General features: G+C 34.2%; 1 protein-coding gene across 1 annotated transcript in view; it reads right to left on the minus strand.

The window, feature by feature from the left end:
* Positions 1-22,466, minus strand: part of LOC108905070 (protein gooseberry-neuro-like) — an 88,639-nt gene that overhangs the window by 54,115 nt on the left and 12,058 nt on the right. The window contains exons 2-3 of the mRNA XM_023457379.1: positions 19,757-20,070; positions 7,724-7,835 (exon numbers count right to left, since the gene is read on the minus strand). Of these exons, the coding sequence (XP_023313147.1) occupies positions 7,724-7,835; positions 19,757-20,070 (426 nt within the window). The remainder of the gene's footprint in view (positions 1-7,723; positions 7,836-19,756; positions 20,071-22,466) is intronic.

Here is a 22,466-nt window from a genome sequence, read left to right on the forward strand (position 1 = left end):
GAGCTTGTCGAACTGATGAACTAGTCAATTTAACTGTAGATGATATTGAGGATGTAGGCTCTTCCTTGATTGTAAAAATTCCAAACACTAAGACAAAGATTCCACGAACCTTTGTGGTTACCGATGTGGGAAATATGCTTGAATTGTTTCGAAAATACCTGTCCCTTCGTCCTCCCCACGTCAAGCATAAGCGCCTTTTTTTGTACTACAAAGCAGGAAAATGTAGTTCGCAGCCAGTTGGCAAGAATACCATGGGAAAAATTCCGAGTGTAGTAGCTTCGTATTTAAAATTACCTGATGCTGCATGTTATACTGGTCACTGCTTACGAAGATCTTCAGCGACATTACTGGCAGATGCTGGTGTGGATATCACGACAATAAAGCGTCATGCTGGTTGGAAATCAACGACAGTCGCTGAGGGTTATGTCGAGAACTCCATTGAAAATAAGACCAAAATTGCTAATCAGGTTTTAGTAGGTACCACTACTAGCGCAATCACAAAAACTGTAAATGTAAGCGAAAGTAATATTCCTTCTAATATTAATTTTGAAAATTGTACAAATGTAACATTTAATTTAAATGTCAATAAATAATTTCAATGTTATCTTTTTTTTGCATGAAAAACGTTCTCCATAATGTAAACTCCCTTGGGAGCATTATACTCCCTTGGGAATAATCGACTACTTCTGTTTTAATTTTGATGTCATAGAAACTGATTTCTACTCCCGACCGTGGAAAAAAAGTATTTGTGGGAAATGTCGCATATAGTCGTCGACTTGCAGCACTTGTTTCCACGAAGGATAATGATGTTTTAACATGAGCTGAGCGCAGCGAAAATGGAAATTCCGAGACGGCGACCCCAAAATTTGAACGGATTTGGAAATTAGAAAAAGTTGTCTTGTGACGTACTCAAATTAAATGATACTAGCTTATCAATCATCGTTGTTTGTTAATTACTAAGAGGGTCGATAAATCATATAAGAACAAATATCTTTCAGAAGCTACTTAAATGATTGCAGTTTATTTTTGCAGAAGGAAAACAACACATAGGTGTGGCATTCCGCTTATTACCAATAAACTAATTGATGAGGTTTTTCATCAGCCTTTCCACAACGCTAGTTGTCGTGAACTAAGACGGTTCATTAACTAGTGATGGTTTTGAGTTTGTTGGACATGAAGACAACTGGAAATTGTCATAAAACGTTCCAAAGTTACAAGAACTTCAGGCGATTTGCCTACAGAATCGGCAACGTGTTCTGCATAACGCCATGGTATGATTTTGAGAAAGAAGATTTAAAGAAACCAATCTTGAACAAAGTATGTACCATATCGTACAGCTTGTTATTGGGAATTCTTCTAGTGAGTAATAGAATTACTGGACCGGAAACAATGGAAGAAAATATATTTGAAAAACTGTTGTCCATTTTCAACAGTGCCGTTTCCATATTTCTCACGGAGTTCGTGATTTTTGGTTCGACTTTCATTCAACGGCATATTTGGGAAACATTTTTAAGAAAAATTTCAGCAACCGAACGTTTAGAGAATAGTTGTGACTGCAAAACTATATTTTCATTTTATCTTCAGTTTACTGTGGGACACATATTGTTTATTGGTATTTTTTTGTACCAAGGATATATATGGTGTATGATGGCTGGTAATTTTTTTATTTTATCCTTTGCGTCAATGCTTGTAACTGAATACTATTGCTTTCTTTATGCTTTGTTAGCCAGCAACATAGCGCTGGTTATCAAATGCTTGTATCAAGATGTGAATAAATTATTGGAGAAGTACGTGGAACAATATTCTCTAAGGATTCAAGAAGGGAAATCTGAAGAAAAATGTTTGAAGTATATTCTGCACATTGGCAAACAATATAGGTAAGAATTTTTTTGCTGTATTCGTAGATATTAAACTTTAGAATAATGACTTCTAGAGAAGCAAACTCTAAATGAAACGCTTTGACATTTCTATTTAATATTTTCAGATATTTATCAGAATTGGTCGACCTCTTCAATAAAATTTTTGGATGGGCATCACTCCTAATCTTTTGGCATGCCATAGTTCAGCTTCTAAGATGTGCAAATTTGATTCTCACTATCATGGACGACCCCAGATTTTCTTGGACAGTTTTTCTGTCGATACTAGGTCACTCCATGTTGAGTATGGTAAGTCTGTTTAACAACTAATGTAAGACATTTTTGTTCCAAATCTTAGAAGACATGTTGGATGGAAAATAATCCTTAATCTTCAAGTTGTATGTAGAAATGATCAAATAAAACCTTTTCTCTTTATCTTGTAGTGTGAATCGGCGTCTATCATCCTCTCCTGCGAAATGGCATCCTCCGCAGGAGAAAAACTCAAACGCATCAGCCACAAATTGCAGGAAAAATTTGACATCGACTCACCATGCAGAAAGGAATTATTTAACTTGGCAGACATCGTCGGCAGCCACAAACCAAAATTTACCGCTGCCAATTTTTTTGTTATCAACAAAGGCACCACCCTGGGCATTATTAACATCACCACCACTTACTTGATTGTTATTATCGAGTTCAATACTAAAATTCACGAAGCGTACTTTAGAAATTCCACATAAGTAACCAATTTAAAATGTAAATTCTTCTTTGTAGGATACATTTTCCTATTAAATATATCAAAGATGATATTCCTTCTTTTCAATTTTAAACGTATATGTGAGGAGGGGTTTGCGTACCAGTATTTTGGGGTTGCGACGTGGGACTCTCATAAACGTATTTGTATTAATTTTAGTACAAATGAGTTTTGCCCCTAGGTATGACGGTTTACGGCACTGACTAGGATGGTAATATCTTTGTAATATGTATACAGGGTGTCTCACGGTGACTGCCCAATAGAATTATTTCAGAAACTACTTCGATTTGAAATTTGAATATTTGGCATACCGGGTTTTCGGGCATGCCCTTCCCAACTAAAATAATGGCGTCCACGTACCACTTTTAAATGGAACACCCTATATACTATTGCAATTTTGCATTCTACGTGTTATTTTAGGTTGACTTTTATCAGGTTTCCCTATTCCTAAAATTAACCGTTTTCGATATTTAATTTTTTTCAAAAAAATAGAGAGAAACAGTGACTAGCTTCAAACCATGTGTATTTTATAGTAAGAAAGATAAAGCAACAATATTTATAGGGGGGATAGCTAGACCCCTAAGTTTCCCATCCATACTTTCAAAGTGGCTTAATTGCATACAGGATGCTAGAAATTTAATGCCGAGTTTAGTTAACTTCAAACCTTAATAAGTTAGTTTTTTTAAATGGAACACCCTGTATGTTTTTCTATATTCTGATACACAATTTTATTCTCTTTCGAACGGTATCAGGGTTCCCTATCCCTTCTAGTTTTTAAGATGTTGCAATGTGATTCTAAGCAGAACATTTACAGTTTTTAATGAGACACATCCCAATTTTCCATTAACGAGCAGAATAAAGTAAAAAATTCTAAAAAAACAATTTTATACACAATTTTAATTATGTATGTTGATAATAATAATGCACTAAGATAAAAAAAATTGTTCAATATGACCTCCATTAACAGCTATATAAGCACTTGTGGATTCTAGGGATAACACCATCAATCACCGCTTTTGCTATTTCAAAAAATACAAGAATCTGTTAATATTATCAGAGACCAACAAAGAAGTCATCTTATTTAAAGGCGTACGTTCAAACAAATAATTTTGTAAAGAAATAGTAAATTGTTCTTATTTCGAAAACGGTTAAGTTTATCGATTTTTATCAGGTGTATCTTTTTTATTTAGAATTGAACGTAGTTTAATAATTTCTTATTGGAAGTTAAGATTTTTGAAGGACAAAAAAGTTTGACATATGTTTACTCCGACGGAACACTACAACTAGCATATCCTAGATGTGATTGCAAAATAGTTACCATTTCCGTAATTACCACCTCAGAAAACATAGGTGTACAAACTTTCAAGACAATCCGTTCAAAGATGCTCAAAATATTTGAAAAAATCGAAAATATATTTTCAACTTTAACACCCTGTAGATCGAAAAGGAGCAACATTCGGATAAGGCATATTTGGCTTAATCGCTTTATTTTGAGGTCAGCAACATGCCCTTAAGCCATTATTAATGAATCACCCTGTATAACTGCCCTAAATTTTTACTTGAACACTCTGTAGGCAATGAAATCATTTGAACACCCATATAAGCTTCAAAACTTCATAGAATTAGCTCTCCTAGTGAGGTTTGACCATGACTGCAGTAGGGAGAAAATTTATGAGAAATATGTTATGCAACAGCTTTCCATACATCTGACTTCCTTGAGAGGAAGAAGTAGAACTGCGTGGGCTTCGCAAATTTATTCAGTTTATAACAAAGTTTTTGTGGGAAATGTCGCATATAGTCCTGGACTGGCAACACTTGTTTCCAGGAAGGCTAATCACGTTTTAACATGAGCTGAGCGCAGGGGAAATGGAAATTCCGAGACGCCGACCCCAAAATTTTAACGGATTTAAAAATTAGAAAAGGCTGTCTTGTGACGTACTCAAATTAAATGATATTAGCTTATCAATCATCGCTTGCTGTTACTAAGGGGTCGATACATCATATAAGAACAAATATCTTTCAGAAGCTAATTAATGATTGCAGTTTATTTCTGCAGAAGGAAAACAACACATAGGTGTGGCATTCCGTTTATTACCAATAAACTAATTGCTGAGGTCTTTCATCCATCTTTCCACAAAGCTAGTTGTCGTCAACTAAGACGGTTCATAATAAGTTAGTGATGGTTTTGAGTTTATTGGACAAGACAACTGGAAATTGTCATAGAACGTTCCAAAGATACAAGAACTTCAGACGATTTGCCTATAGAATCGGCAACGTGCTCTGCATAACGCCTTGGTATGATTTTGAGAAACAAGATTTAAAGAAACCCATCCTGAACAAAATATGTGCCATATCGTACTGCTTGGTGTTGGGAATTCTTCTAGTGACTACTAGAATTTTCGAGCCGGATTTTATGGAAGAAAATATTTTTGAAAAGCTGTTGTCTATTTTCAGCAGTGCCATTTCCATATTTCTCACAGAATTCTTGATTTTTGGATCGACTTTCATTCAACGGCATACCTGGGAAAGCTTTTTAAGAAAACTTTGGGCAACTAAACCTTCACGTATGGAGAATAGTTGCGATTGCAAAACCATAGTTTCATTTTACCTCCAGTTTACTGTAGGACACATATTGTTCATTAGTATTTTTTTCTATCAAGGATATATATGGTATTTGATGGCTGGTAAAAATTTTATTTTATCATTTGCGTCAATTCTTATAACTGAATACTATTGCCTTCTTTATGCCTTGTTGGCCAGTAACTTAGCCCTAGTTGTCAAATGCTTGTACAAAGATGTGAATAATTTACTGGAGAAGTACGTGGAACAATATTCTCTAAGGATTCAAGAAAGAAAATTTGAAGAAAAATGTTCGAAGTATATTCTGCACATTGGCAAACAGTACAGGTAAGAATTATCTTTTTTTGCTACAATAATTACCTCCTGACAAACAAATTTCCTTAAATGAAATGGTTTGACATTTCTATTTAACATTTTTAGATATTTAACAGAATTGGTAGATCTCTTCAACAAAATTTTTGGATGGGTATCACTCCTAATCTTTTGGCACGCCATAGTTCAACTCCTAAGATGTGCAAATTTGATTTTCACAGTCATGGATGACCCCAGATTTTCCTGGACAGTTTTTCTGTCGCTATTAGCCAACTCCATATTGAGTATGGTAAGTCTGCTTAACAGCTAATGTAAGAAGTTTTTGTTCCAAATCTTAGAAGACTTAATTTAAAGTTTTGTTTGGAACTTGTCAGAATAAAACCTCTAAGAAGAATTAGAGTTGAATAGCTTTTTTTCTTTATCTTGTAGTGTGAATCGGCGTCTATCATCCTCTCCTGCGAAATGGCCTCCTCCGCAGGAGTAAAACTCAAACGCATTAGCCACAAGCTGCAGGAAAAATTTGACATTGACTCACCATGCAGAAAGGAACTATTTAACTTGGCAGATATCGTCGGCAGCCACAAACCAAAGTTTACCGCTGCCAATTTTTTCGTTATTAACAAAGGCACCATCCTGGGCATTATCAACATCACCACCACTTACTTGATTGTTATTATCGAGTTCAATACTAAAATTCACGAAGCGTACTTTAGAAATTCCACATAAGTAAGCATTTTAGAATGTGTGTTTTCCTTTGTAGTATACATTTTCCTATTAAATATGTCAAAGGTGATATTCCTTCTTTTTCATTTAAAACGTTTATGTGAGGAGGGGTTTGCGTACTAGTATTTTGGGGTTATGACATGTGACTCTTATACAGGGTGAGTCAGTTTTTTGTAGACAAACTTTAACAGGAGATAGAACACATGTTTTTAAAAAGAAAATTTCCTATAAACATATGTCGTAGAAGGCTTCGTTTCCGAGATACAGGGTGTTGAATATAATTTTTTTTCTCCAATAAACGAATGCTTAGATGTTTTTCATGTCTGGGGGAATAATTAACTAAGGGGCATAAAACAAGCGACAGGAATGTTCAAAAACTTGTACAGTGGCGGAGTGGAGGAAGTGCTTAACCCCTCTCTTAAACAGAACTTCTATGCCAATGACAATTAAAAAAAAACTGTTATTTTCATTATCTACATACAGTTTAACAAAAATAATGTCCCTTCTTCTGTTTCGAAATTCCTGTGCGTTTCCGAGTTATTTTGATTTTTAGTGTTTGATGTGGTACTAAATTAATTTATTTATTATCAATTATCGGCTAAATATTTAATTCTTTCAACGAAACCTACCTAAATATGGTTTGTTAAGGATTCTAAAAAGCCGAAATCTCTTATTCTTTATCTCTTTCCAATGTAGTCAAAATAAATATTTGTTATATCAAGCCATACTCAAATACAAGACTTTTATAAGTTGAAATCTGTTTAATACACTAATTTTAACAATCCTTATTTATTATGTGTTGCGTAAATACTAATGTACTGCAACTAAATTTCAAAAAAAAACATTGAATGAACATTGATGTTAAGGTTTATGGAGAAATTTTTTGAATTCATAACAATATTTAATTAACAACTTCTTAAAACTTTTTGACAACTGTACAATAATGTATTGTATGTATGTAATGTAATAAGGCCTGTACTCGACTTTTTTGTAGGAATTTTCCAAGTGTTCATTTCGTACACACCTATATTGTGTAGTTACAGTATCTACAGTAAAACAGGAAACACCCTGTATAGAGACAGTCAAATATTATTCTTCTTGTTTTCTTTGCTGTAATCTTTTGCGTTAAAATGAGTCTGTTTATTAGTGTTTTTTGAACTTTAAATTATTCCGGCGGGTATTTTGCAATCATTAATATTAGCACGTATTAGTTTCGGATCTAATCTTGAACCTTGCGGTATACCAAACGTTACGCAAGCCTAATCATGGAATAGTCGATTCTTTTTAAAACTACCTGAATAAACTGAACCACTTTCATTAACTGCAACTGAAGCTTGAATTCTTATTGAATTGATTTAGCGCAGACTTGCGCTAAACATGCTTTTATACAAAATACACAACCCGTAGGTACTTGAATGATACGAAACTCTTTTCAATTCAAATATATTCTTATCCTCAAGAAAACTTCCAATCGGATGCGATTTGTTCAAAGGCTTACCTCCCAGGATGCCGTCGATAGTGTAATCCTTCTTTCCATCAGGATCTTCTCTTCTGCCCCCCCTCAGTAATCTGCTTATGGACGAGACGCTTGGGGGATCGACCACTCCTTCCTGTGGACAAAAGGGAAGCTGGATGAAGTCAGTGTTTGAGTATAAGGATAAATATTTGTGAACCCTGCGCCTGCAGGAATGAATATGCATGGGACCGGCGGTTTGAGGAGTACCGGATTAGACGTTATTAGGATACGTCACAAAATAAGCAGACGTTGAAAACGATAACGAAGTTTATACAGGGTGTTCCTTAACGATATACGAATATTTAAGGGTGTTATTCTACACGGAAAATTAACGATAGTTTGCTTTATAAATTATGGTTAAAAATGTTCCGTTGCGAAAATACGGGGTGTTAAAATTTTAGGTAAAAGAAGGAAATTAATAAATATTTTCGAAACCGATGTTTCAGTGATATTTAGTAAGTAGTGATAGTTAATACATATTTTATTTTTGAATCGATTTATCGATTCGCAGAAAAAATCGAATCTAAATATTGAATCGATATATAGAATCGGATCGAGATATCGCATCGAATCGAATTGTCGAATCGATTCGAAATTTCAAATCGAATCGGTATTAGGTCTGAAAATCGATTTATCGAATCCATTTATCAAAAAATCGAATTGTAATATCAATTCGAATCGAATATGAACATTTATGTGTAGCTTAGACCTGTGCAGTTGATGAAATAACAAATTGACTTTCGATTAATCTTGTGCAATAAATAGATATATCGATTCGAATTCGAAAAAATAAAACTATATCTAGTGCCTGATCAATTCGTATCGAGTTTCTAATGTCAAATTAGCTTATTAAGTATTAAATCATCTTCAGAGATTACACGATATATTTACATAACATTCATTTGTTACGAGTATTAGGTATGCCTATTGAACAATTTTTTATACTTTTTACTGTAATTTGGTAAAATGTAATTTATATTTACATTATATCTATCAGAGATCGTTTGCGAACTTAAGGGTGTAAGCAACTGCATTGTATCTTCACTCAAACGTCTTGAATCTTGGAGTCAAGACACGATACAGTTTCTCACAGCGGTCTACCACCTAGGCCCCTTAACTGTGTTACGAATTTAGGCAAATAAATACATATTTAATATATTTGGTAATTGAAAATAAAAGAATAAAACAAAAACAACATTATTATAAGATGATACAAAACAAATTTAAAAAAAATTTATATTTTTTGTTCATTGAAATCATCACACTTTCAATATCTGTTAAAAACAATAGCTTTCTTCTTCAGGCTAATGCTAGTTTAATAAGTTAGCGATTGTTTTAAATTTTTGACAATAAGATAAACACTGTCAACAATTTAAATCACTGTTGATTCTAATTGTTAGTAGTACCACTACCTGCTAAATACCTGAGTTATTTATTTATTCGCCCATATGTTTGGTTTTATTACAATTAAATATTCGAATCGATTTGAATTTTTTTTCCACTCTTAACTACCGGTTCAAATAAATTTAACTTGACTGTTACAATTGAATTTAGTTCCAATCGAATTGATCAGTCATTCCATATTTCTTCTATCCATTGCATTGATTCAAAAATACAAATCAATTCGAATCGATTTATTGCGCAGGATTAATCAATTCGAATCGATTCGATTCAAATAAAATTATACAATTCGATGAATCGATATGAATCGATCTTTTTGACGAATAAAAAGTCGATTCGTTACTTCTCGAATCGTACAGGCCTTATAGTCCAATCAAATTGTCGAAAATGCCTCATTGCTTTGCCAAAAAAATAGTTCAGTAATTGAAAATATGTAAAAATTAAGAAAAATTCCGTAGAATTCAATGAACTACTTTACCCCACCTGAATTTTTGGGATCCATTTTCAAAATGTCGTCTAAAGTTCACAAAAAACAGTTTTTTTCATTTATAAAAAAAATTTAACATTTTAGAAGAAAATGTTTCAAACAAAAGTTGTAGGAATTTTTAATACGGATCGAATACCCAAACTAGTTTTGATCGATAAATAAATTAATTAATTATTGCAAAAACACCGCTAAAAATCGCAATTTTTTCAAATAGCTGTATCTCTTTCAAAAATAAATATTTTTTGATGAGACTTGACGACAGGATAGCTTTTGGTGAGTAAAATAAAATGATTTTTTCAAAATTGAAAAATATTTTATAGTTTTTGCAAAAATCGAGTTTTTCGAAAAAAGTGTTTTTGTAAAATCTCCATAATTCATAGGCCAAAACATCTTTAGGAACGAGGTTTGGATTAAAATTTTCTTTAATAATTACCCTATTATGTACAAGTATTGCGCGAGCCTCAAATCGATTTCAAATATCGTAAAAAAACGATAGAAAAATCGGTTATTTTTTCGGGACCATAAAACTTTGATTAACTGTTTGATTTCAATTCGTATCAAAATGTCGATACTGCCATTCGAAAGTTGACATTTTCTCACGAATTTAAAAAAAGTCTGTCCTATGACCAACAGGGGCCGAGAAATTTTTTTTTTTGAAAAATCGCCGCGACTTTTAGCTCGATCGTAGATAAACATTTTTTCATTAATTGGACAACAAAGAATTGCAATTTTTTAATACGAGTACTTATATAGTTTATTTTGTCTTGTTATAATTCTGACAAGGGTACCGTAATTTTGAATTTAGTGCAGACTTACTCCTTTTTTGCTCTCTCTGACGAGGTATATTGACAATTATGTCTGTGTCGCCTAGTACTAATTATGTTATCCGAATCCAAAGAACTATAAAGTCATGATATACTGTTTAAGTAGTCATTTGGATCAGTTGGATCAAACTGGATGAAATCAGAGCAAAACAATTTCGCGGGACAGTGCAGGATTACTATTATTATTCTCGACATAATTATTGCGTGCCCGAGACAATATTTTCATTGGACTTTTTTTAATACAAAACTACTTTCTACTTGATGCATTTACAGTTTCCAATTAAGTTTTAGACGTGGCTCAACTTTATTACCGCAAACTGCGTTAACATTTCATCAATTAAGCTATAAAGACAAGAGAAAAAGAAACATAGGTACGTGGCAGTATAACTATCAATCTGCGATCTCGACGGATCTGAAAAATATTTCTAATTTATCTTAGAACGGTATCTACATCTTCGCTTTATCGATCTGCCATCGTATCGAGTCGATTTTCAGAAATTTCCCTGGGCAGATCATCGATCGCGATCGAGAGTCGCTGTCATCGTCAGCGGATATCTACCAGTATCTTACGCTTATCAAGCCCAGGGCGATGCAACTCGCGCGTTCTGCTGGACGATGTTATCTCGGCAGCCCGGATGTGTTGTGATGTTACTCTGTGATGTAAAAACGCAGCGAATGCAAAATCAGTAAAAAGGCGACTTGCATGAACATTAAATTTCTTTTAGAACCTCATTTTGCAGTTCATAATCGACAACAACTAGCCGTGGTAAGAACGCATTGTGACGTCATTTAGTGCGACCGAGACCATAACCTGGTTTCGGGCCGTCTACCATCTAGTCTACAATTCCTATGCCAACGTGATGGAACCTAATATAAAGAAATGCACATGAAAGCCTCGAAGCAAACTAAATATAGTTTGTCAGGCCGTCGCACACTGGGGCCTTTGTAGTTAGTGGTCCCAAAAACGCGTAGAGCCTATAAAAATTGTCAAAAATGGAAAATTTCTTTTTTAATCTCTTCTTTAGGGATTTCCTAAGAGATGCCTCAGGAGCTTTTTTGAGAAAAATTACTATACATTTATAGAAATCGATTAATATTTTATCTTTTCGTGTACGATATTTTTCTTAAAAATCGGTGAAATCATTATTGTAAACGATAAAAGATGAAAATAAAGTCATAAGTTGATTTATACGTAAAATTTACACTTAGCGTTTTGGAACAAATTAAATTCACATTCTAACCCAACCTAACCTAACATAACCTAAAAACAAATTATAAAATATTATTGTTTTAACATTCAATGACACAGTAGTCGAAGTAAATTAGGTTTTTTAGGGGAAATAATTTATAAAGTTTTTAAAATTTGGTGCGAAGTCCTTACGTACTTGCAAATACAGATCAACAGAGTTCCCACCTATCCGGAAGGTGCTTCATCCCCTTTTGCTTCAGAAACCACCCTCTACTGTGACCTCGCGTCAGTTTTTTAAATTTTTCTCAAAAACTGCTGCTTTAACGAGGAAAATGAATAGAACCTAAAACATTTAGCATAAAATTCTATATCATTTGTGTCCTATAAACTTTTTTCTATCGTTAACTATACTCCCACAAATATGGTTTGCAAAATTAGGATACGTTGCTATAGTTAGGCAAAAACGAGTAAAGTGACACATATCTTGAAATACATTGGCCATAGAAAAATGTTGCATGCAAAGCAGATTTTTCTACACAAACCTGGCGCGAGGGTGGTTGTTAGAGGGTGGTTTCTGAAATAAAAGGGGATGAAGCACCCTCCGGATAGGTGGGAAATCTTTTGATCTGTATTTGGATGTCTATTAAGAGTCCGCACCCAATTTTTTAAAACTATAAATTATTTCTGCCATTTTAATTGCTAATTTACTTCGATTACAGGTCTACAAACCCAAATCGAAAAGTCCTTTTTCCCAGACTAGGTGACCTTCATGTTTTTAGGGGCGCTGATCACGATTCTGGTGTCCATATGACCCCATCACGTCTAGATCAAGGTCAAATACATTAACTGGAATAATAGGTACAATATTTTTGACCCCGGATTCTAAAATAGCGAAATATTTTACGTCTGAATACGCTTCAACATGTTGGTCGAACCGACCTCTGAAGGTCATTTGCAGATCATCTAGAGGTCAAATCCTTCATTTGATCTCTCGGTACGCTTATGTCAGTTTACGGTAAGCTCATGTTACCCTTTCGTCGTGTTTTAAATTTTGTTAGAAATAGTCTAGCTGGCGCGCAGAAATTAATTAACTTCCTACGTAATTGTTTGTAACTGTAGTAACTAGAATAGTGTAATTGAAATACATAAAGAAATAAAATAATAATAATCAATAATTCCGTCACGTTTTATTTTGCTGCTAAGTCGGCAGTGCCAATAGCACCCAATAGTAGTGTTCGTTCCTTAATTGAGGAGATCCATTGTGAGAATATTTCTGAAAGAGGGAAGGTAATTTTGAGTAACTGGAAGGTAGTTTTGATGGTTTTTGTGAGCTTTATGCGTGACGTCAGCCTCCATTACTTGGGATCTGTCTGGAGCTTCTTTCTAGGCGCGTACCGGGTATCGTCACTACGCCCCCGTGTCCGCGATGCTATCTCCAGATGTCCGGCCGGTAATTTGAGGGCGGCGCGCCGGCACGCTCGCCGCGTCAGCCCGGCTATTATCGTCGGTGCGATGCGAGTGTCCCGCGGCGGAACGCGACCCTTTCATCGCTCGCCGACACTCGCGCCATTATCCGCGACATGCAAGGCCGCCTCTGACGCGGCGGTAGCAGGCGCGGACGCGGTTTTTGGCAGAGGAATCGGCGGTCTTCCGAATTTCGCCGCTCAACAATGCCTCCGGCAAGATAGGGGCGACAAATAGTTGAAATAAGGAAACGATTTCAATAAAAATCATATATTGGACATGGAAAGCCTTTGAAAAAAAATACAGGGTGTGGCGTCTTTAATGCAGAAAATAAAAAACCTAGACTCTTGACAATAAATGAAGTAAAGTAATATATGCTACCATAAGGCGATTATGAGATATGAGAGTCAAAAATGTTTTCCAAAAAATTACAAGATGTGGCAAAATGTTAATGCCGGTCTTGTTGAACATAGCGCAAAAAACATTGACCTAGTCCGCACTCCGCACGGCACCTGTGAAGTGTCAGTCAGTGTCAGTGTCAGTACGCATTTGTCTTTCGGGTGAATTGCTGCTAAGTTGTGTCAAAAAGATCGCGCTTCTACTGTTTAGACGTTAAGTGTTTATTAAAGACGTTTCTTATTTTTTATTTTTTAAGTTATTGCTTTAACTAAATCGGCAATGGATAACGAGGACAACAATAATACGTTTACTACTATCGAACGATAGCGGTAAGTTTGCATCTTTTTTGTTTGTCGTGATCCAACCTATCACTTGCTAAAATAATAGTAGTCATTTCTGTAACACCATGTACTTTGTTTCTACAAACCTCTTGTCTGGGATTGCACATTATCATTTACAGTGAAATAACTAATTGAATTTTATGTTTATTTTTCCTTTTAATTAGAACGAGAGGATTGTATTAAACTGGCCAAAATTATTTATTATTGCATTAAAACATTGTATCTCTTTTATGTGTATTTCATACATTTTAATTTGGCAACACTGATTTGCGCAAAGGCTTGACTCTCTGTTAAGTTCGGTTCGGCAAGCGTGCGCTGATGTTAATCGAATGGCATGACATTTTTTGACCAGGACCATACTAAGATTTATTTCTTCGCTACAAAATTGAAGTTCAATTTTCTTGACAAAACGTGGATATATGAATTTCTTATGTAAGGCTTTTTTATTGCATATATTCTTAGGAATCTGCATTTTATTTTTTCTGCACTAAAGACGCCACACCCTGTATAGCATCAAAGTTAAATATTCGGAAGTAGATACATATACTGGATACATTTTGAAATACCAAGTCTTTGTAGAGCACCTAAGATAAAACGAAAAATTAAGTGTATGTTCAAAATTTTAATGTCTTATGCCAAATTTGAAAAATATCTGAAATCCATAAAAATGTCAAAGTAGGCATAGGACCATAGGACAATAAAATGTTGCCCAATTTCTCAGTTTTTCATTCTACGAAACTTTCCTTAATAACATTTTGTGGTATCACAGATTTTTATAAATTTCCAAGGCATATTGGATTTTACCGATTTGAAATGATAGCAAAGAGTGACCGCAAAAAAGCCAATTTTCCGCCTGTTTTTGAGACTTTAACAGAGGCGACAGGGAAAATCCTAAAAATATTCTAAAAATATCCAGATACTGGAATTAAAATGAGCATCACTTTCAGTATCTCGAAAATTTTCGAAAATCACCCTTATGTAGGGGTTGAAAAGACAAGAAAAACGAACAAATTAAGAATCATCAACAGTTGTAAAGCCCCAAATATTTCTAAGTTATCAATATAATATTATGAACGTGAAAATATCTAATTTCGTATTTGATACGGTGAAATCATTCCCTAAACGCCTAAAAATGTAAAAAATATATATATTTTTTTATTTTTCTTTTATACGTGATAATTGAACTGTTAATAATCCAGAATCACTAGATCCAAAGGAAAATACCCCTATATGAGGGTAAAACCACTCCTAAGTTCAACCATCGGCTTCAAAGTACATAAAATAATTATAATGCATGAAAAAAATAATGTTTCGAAATACATTCATTAGAACAATTTATACACAAGTACTCCCATACATTTCCAATCATTTTCAAAAATAATCATCCCTCTCAAGGGGTAAATTCATCCCCCAAATATACAAAAATTGTAAATAATGTGAAAGAAAAATATTTTTTTTTATTATTATTATACTTAATGTTTGATACGTGAATAACTTCTAATTATCACATCAGATGGAAAACACCCCCAAAGTAGGGTAAACCATCCCTAAATACAATTATTCGTTACAAGGAACACAGTTTAATCATTATGCACAAAAAAGTCACGTTTTGAAGTACCTACATAAGTTGGACTAATTTATACACAGCTCCTATACATTATCAATCGTTTTCACAAATAATCACCCCTCAAAACGGGTAAAATCATCCCCCAAATGTCTAAAAATTGTAAATAATGTGAAAAAATTGAAAAATTGTGTACTTGTGTATAAATTATTCTAATGAATGTATTTGGAAACATTATTTTTTTCATGCATGTTTGTATTTTATGTACTTTGAAACCGATGGTTGAACTTTGGGGTGGTTTTACCCTCATTTAGGGGTATTTTCTTTCGGATGTAGTGATTGTGGGTTATTAACGATTCAATTATCACGTATGAAAGAAAAAGAAACAAAATTGTAAGTTTTAATATATTTTTTGCATTTTTAGACGTTTAGGGGTGAACCCTTTAGGTTGATTCTTCAAATTTTTGAGTTATTTTAGAAAAAATTAAATGTGGCGATTTCGAAAATCTTTGTAACTTTTTTACTACAAGTTTTTTCGATGAATTTCACTGTATATTTAGATTTTCATTGCGACGTTTCGGTTGCGAGAAACCATCATCAACTTTCTTTTTTCTTATGGGTGCCATATTGAATTTTAAGTTGAGAAAATAGTGCTTTTAGGCTTTTCAATGATATAAGAAAAATTTGAAAAAGCAATATTTTAATATTTTTAATAAATATAGCAATCTTACAAAAATTTGAGAGTATTCTATAATAGTTTCGAAAAATTATGCGATGTTGCCATTTATTAAAAATAATAAGATATTGATTTTTGATGTTGTTTTCGAAATTTTTTCTTAGTTATATCATTGAAAAGCCAGAAAATACTATATTTGCTCAACTTAGAATTCAGTATGGCAACCATAAGGAAAAAGAAAATTGATGACGGTTTCTCACAATCAAAACGTAGCAAAGGAAATCTAAGTATCAAGTGAAATTCCTCGAAAAAACTTGCAGTGAAAAAATTCCTCTAAATAAAAAAGTTTTTCGAAAACGCCATATTTACTTTTTTTCAAAATAATTTAAAAACCTGAAAAGCTAGGATTGGTCCGCAAGCGCCATTAAGTTAGCAACAGCACTGTTTAAAACTTCCCCATCTAGCCATTTTATCTTATAATTTCCATCAAGATACCAATACATGCATCACCAAAATGGTCCACACTGTAGAAATAATAGAGAGTTTTATTATGAAACTTTTTAATTGAACATTTGTAATATCTGTTAAGTATATTGACTAAGGGGAACTATTTAAAAAAATATATATTATTTGCCTGCATTACTCAAAGGTAATAATTTTCAAAAATTAAACACTTTTTCAATTCTTCATGCCACTTTGAACAATGTGAAGGACCCAAATCAGACTCTTGAGGCACACCGAAAGTGATAAAACGCTTCTGATCTGGGTATCGCAATTTCTGCTACATTTTTATAAAAAAGAACATACAAAAGGAAACATTAATGGAGGGATGAAGGAATTAATAACCTATTCTGTCTGAAATGGTATACCCAATTTTTTTATTTATAGTTTATAGTTACTGAAAGTCTCCACATATGATTCTAAAGTGACTTAGCAAAATTCATGTAGAATACGAGTGTCTCAATTTGAAATAATTATTAAAAATATACAAGATCAAAGAAATTATAAAACCGTATTTGAAGTAACTGAAATTTTGATTAGAGTAGCTAAAATATGCCGACATGTTCCTGCAATATCTACTACATAGACTAATGAGAACTATTTTAAAGAATTTTTATTACTAATTACTGCACCAATTTTAGACAGTCCGGATTTGAACTGTTTTACGTAACATATACTTAGTCGTAACAATTATCATGGCCTGAACTAAATTTTTTGCAACGCTTCACGCTAATTTTGCTGTGATGAGCCCAAATCAGACCCTTGAGGTACACCGGAAGTTAGGAAACGACCCTGGTTGTTGCAACATTCTTATAAAAAGAACCGTGGAAACGCCTATACCCAAGAAGATATTATCGGCCATGGCCAGGGTGCCGGCGCCGTACGCCGCCGCGGGGGGTCCGCGACCGGACGCACCCCCTGGCCCCACCGGGAGCCCCGTCATTACTCTGCCCGTTGCCCCCGGAGCCGGACGGCCCAAATAACACCCTTCGGACCGTGGCACTGGCGGACAGGCGACCGCCACCCGATCGTTAGCCGAATAACTCGGAATTAATAAACATAATGGTCGGGGGAGACCCCGGCGCGATGCGTTACGGCTCTCGAGATCCGGGCGAAGCACAGGTGTTGCCCGCTTTTATGCTAAATAACTGCGCGCGCGAAATTATAGACATCACGTCGGGACGTTTTTGCACGCAAACCGAACGGTCGTGAGCTATGCGGCGGCGTGTCCATTAGGGACAGCGGCCCAGTGGAGTCGCCGGTTTCCTCGGCGGATGTCAATCGGTGCAGTGGACCAGATCAGGCGAAGAACTGGCTCTCGAGGTGATGCTACCGACGTTGGGTCATGCGGGGTGCCTTTATTTGGAATAAACTTCTGTTACAGGAATAATTAGATGTGTTTTAAAGGTTAAAATATTTGACCTGTTCCTGCGCTTTTTTAAATTTCAACTGAAAAAAATATGAATTTTGGGGACACAGTGTATATAATTAATAAAAAAAATGTCAAATATTATTTTAGATAGAAAAAGTAATTACTATCTGCTTATATCAAAAACTTTTGACAATCGTTTCAAAATTTCATTTTTTCTCTAAAAATTAGATATATTTATATGTCGGAGATGTCTTTCTCGCAGGCCGAGTCCTTCAGACTTTGGAAATTCCAGAATTCTTTACTCAAGGAATACCTTTTTATACATTTTGTACCTAGACAATAAAACTTAGAAATAGTTATTTGTGAATTAAGCCGGTTATGTTATTCCCAAGTTTTATGATGGCCAGTTTGGGTTTGGAGGGACTTACGGGTCACTCAACGTAGCCGCGGTCAAAGGATGGATAGCATTTACCTTAAAATTACTTTATAAGGGAATCCCTAGAATATAACGAATTTGATTGGTTCATTTAAGAATAATTTTGACCTGACGAGTGAAGAGAAGTACAGTTCTACTTGAGCATTGAAGACGTGAGTACACTGCTATTCTGTTGACCGTGGATTCATTATCGGGCCTCTGGTTGTTGTCATAAAACACCTCGAGTACTTTATTTGTAACGTTTTATTTTAAATCATTTTCATTTACGGTATTACTTATTATTTTGTGAAGATGAGTGACACGAGTAGTGATATTAACGAACAAGTTAGCCCTACGACTCCGACATATATATTTTTTCCATTAATATTATAATAATTATATACGAACGCTACCTAATGAAACAATCCCAAGTAAAATGTGGAAATAAAAAGATCTCTTTGTAGTAGCTATTTTTTATATTATTAATCTTTGTCAGGGGTGATAGTAGAACAGCAAGAATACAGGATATTTCTTTGTATAATTGCATTATTAACAATTTTAGTATATCAGGTACTTACGTGTTTTTGTGTTAATTATATTTAGACATGTCATGACATTAATTTTTTGTTTATCGTTAGATATGAGTATTAAACTTTGTAATATAACATAAAATCCAGATCCTTAAAATTTAAGGACTATAGTTTGCAAAGTAAGGTCGAATGCACATTTGGCTATCCAAACAGATAGTCTCTAGTTTGACTGTTGCATCTTATTCTTGATTTTTTTACTATCGATCGACTTACATGTCGATATTATATGCATAATTGTGATTCTACAAATATGTTTATTTTTTTATCACAAGATATAGTGTCAACAAAATTTCAATTATTTAACGATATCTGACCTGACATACAGAACATAAATTTTGTATATGATAGTGGCGGAGATTTTAGGATTGCGTGAGGTTCTCTTGTCTTGGCTGGAAGCATGCATTACCATAGTAGGAGGCCATTTTCAACAACTTGCGATTTTTGTTGTTTATTTGCTTAGTTTTGAAATATTTTTTTTATCGTGTCACTTTCTTTCATATATTCCATCATAAAACGCCATTTATTTTGAAAATGGTCCGCGTTAGAGCTATTGATGTGAGTACCTTTAATGTATAGAAAACATTGGCGGTTTAAAACAGGCTTTCAAAATACCAATTTTCCTAGAACCGTAAAAATTAGGGGCAAAATTTTTAGGGCCAAGTCATCATTTCACTGATTTAAATTCATTTCAGGTTTCAGATATCAGATTCTTTAGTTGAATTTTGAACAGGAAAGCAACGAGATATATAAAGAGAATATTGAATAAAAATATCAACAAACCTCAGCACTCACTTTGATCAGTTTCTCTCGTATCTCCCATGAGAAAATCCCGGGTTGCTCCTTCTTCAGTTCCTCTATCCTCTCCTCTATGTCTGCTGTCGCCACTCTTGGCTTCGATCCTCCTATTACACCAGGTCTGATGCTCCCAGTCGCCTGATAGCGGTTCAAAATTTTCGACACGCAACCGTGCGACACTCGGAGCTGTCTGGATATCACGCAAGGTCTCACTCCGGCGGCCGCCATTTCCACGATTTTCAACCGGATGTGGTTTGGTAAGGGACGACCGTTGATGAAGACACCGCCTAGCTGGTTGACTCGGCCTTGACCTGAAACAATTGCAAGTTGGTGAAATGGTTGCGGCTAACCAATCTGTAATATTTTTTACTTAAGGTTGTTGGCAGGTGAAACATTTTGACCACAAGTAAGAAATATGTTCAGCATACTGCGTTTGGTGCCCTAAGTCTATTAAAAATTGCTGATTTTCGGTTAGATATGCTAATGGAAAATGTACCAATCAATTGATTGGTATTGGACAAAATATGCACCCTAAGAAAGAAACTTATTTGTTTCAAACACACTTCTGTGACGAATATGTCGTATTCTGGGGTCAATATTACCTTCATCAAAAGACACACGGATTGGATGTCTACTTTAGTGGCAGAAAGGGAAGACTTTGTCGGAAATAAAATTCAAGTTTCAAATAGAACGCCTTTCAATACGGTTCAAGTTTCTGATTCAATTGCTCCGTCAGCATCAATACGTGACAATCCTTCGAAAAATAAATCTGATGCCAAAATTGAAGCTTTAGAACAATAATTGTATGTATAGTTTTAAAAAATTATCTTGCCTCCATGTCTGGAATGAACTCTTTTGAATAATTTTCAAAAATAAATAGTTATATTTTTGAAGAAAATTATCCAATTAAATTAATATTAACAGCTTTATATAAAAAACTAAATTAAAAAAGGGTTTTTGTTCCAATTAGTTAAAGTATCTTTTTGAAACTAACAAATGCCATCATTTCATGGCAGTTTACAACATGATATATTGGTTTTTCTACCACAATGTCTTGAGATGTAAACTGCATATTTTGATAAATTTTTCATACCAGANGGCGCCCTCAAAAAAATACACCTAAATTGACCACAGCTTTGAATTTGTCATTCCAAAAAACCCCCGTGTATGAAATTTCATTAAATTATTTCGAATCAGTCGAAAGATATTTAAAAAAATGCGATTTATTTTCCCAACTTTGACACCCTGTATCTCGGTAGCGAATCACTTGCGGACCGATGTTCATATGCACTTTTTTGCTTAAAATATGACAAGGAATCACCCCTTGAAATTAAAGTCATCACTTAAGATACATCCTGTATATTAGTGGTCCTAATATAGATCCATGTGGAAGGTCAGGTAACACTAAAAATTTTAAGACAGTTAGGTACTCGAGATGGCTATGCTAGCTTAACATGTAGTTTTATGACGGGGTTTACATCAAAAGCTGTGCAAAACCGGTTTGGCGTGCTGGAACAGCGTAGCTTTTGGTGTACGACCGTCTTTATGTATTTAGAAACTGTTTTTAGCATAGACAAAAAATTACTTTAGCATTTAGTAATTTTATTAATAATTGTGGTATATAACTGAAATAGTAATTTTGCCTAAAAGTATTTTGTCTTTGCTTTTTATAATAAAATATAATTTAATTTAAAATAATTTATTTACAGGGTGGCCAAATGGAAACGAGTCATTTTCAGGAACTGCGTCAAGATTGTAGAAAAACGCTCAGACCCGTCGATTTTAGATTAATGGGGGACATTTTTGGCGGGTATTTTTGACTGCGCCACTTTCACCCCCAAGCAAGGGCTAGCATCACTCCAAAATATTTAAATGGCATTGGAGGTTGAGTAATATTTCATTTGAAAGTTCTTACAATTCTCTTTACAACAGACTTTAAATTTTATAATTCCGCCCAATACTTATTAAGAATTTTGATTTTAAAGTTGAAACTTATCTACAAACAATTAGTAACGGTAAAAATCTCAGTCGTTCGAGTTAAGTACGCCAATGGTATAAATTTAGTATTTCTTGCGTTACATTAGTTTTTGGCGATTTGTTATCAATTTTGTAAAAAAAACACAATTGTAAAAAACAGGAATGAATGTTATACACACACAATGAACGTAAAATTAGTGGATTCCAAATTATTTTCTAGTATTATTTGGAAGCGTTGGTTGGTAGTTTATTTAATTGTGTTTTTGAAAATTAAACACTATGGTTTATTTCATTGCGGAAAAAGTAGATATCATTTCGCTTTACATTATGAACAATAAATATGCGAATAGAACAGCTCAGCTATTTAATGAACAACATCAAGATCGACATGTCAGGAGGAATAATGTTCTAGAGTTAGTAAAAAAAATTTCAAGAGACATGGAACGTGGCCAATAAAAAACGAGAAATTGAAAAACATATAGTTAATGAAGCTAGTGAAGTTGCAGTTTTGGGACAAGTTCATCTTGATCCNGATGTAAACTACATATTTTGATAAATTTTTCATACCAGAGAACCAATTCAGTGTTTCTCTTTCTGAGAAGTTAGTCTGCTTGTTGTATATCTCAGCTAGTCGTTGGTAAATATCCTATTCGTCCTTTTCTCAGATGTGAATGGACTGAAATATTTACGAAAAAGAAGCCAATCAATGGTATAAGAGAGATGTACCTAC

This window comes from Anoplophora glabripennis, unplaced genomic scaffold (genome assembly GCF_000390285.2).
Source record: "Anoplophora glabripennis isolate ALB-LARVAE unplaced genomic scaffold, Agla_2.0 scaffold15, whole genome shotgun sequence".
Classification (NCBI taxonomy): Eukaryota; Metazoa; Arthropoda; class Insecta; order Coleoptera; family Cerambycidae; genus Anoplophora; species Anoplophora glabripennis.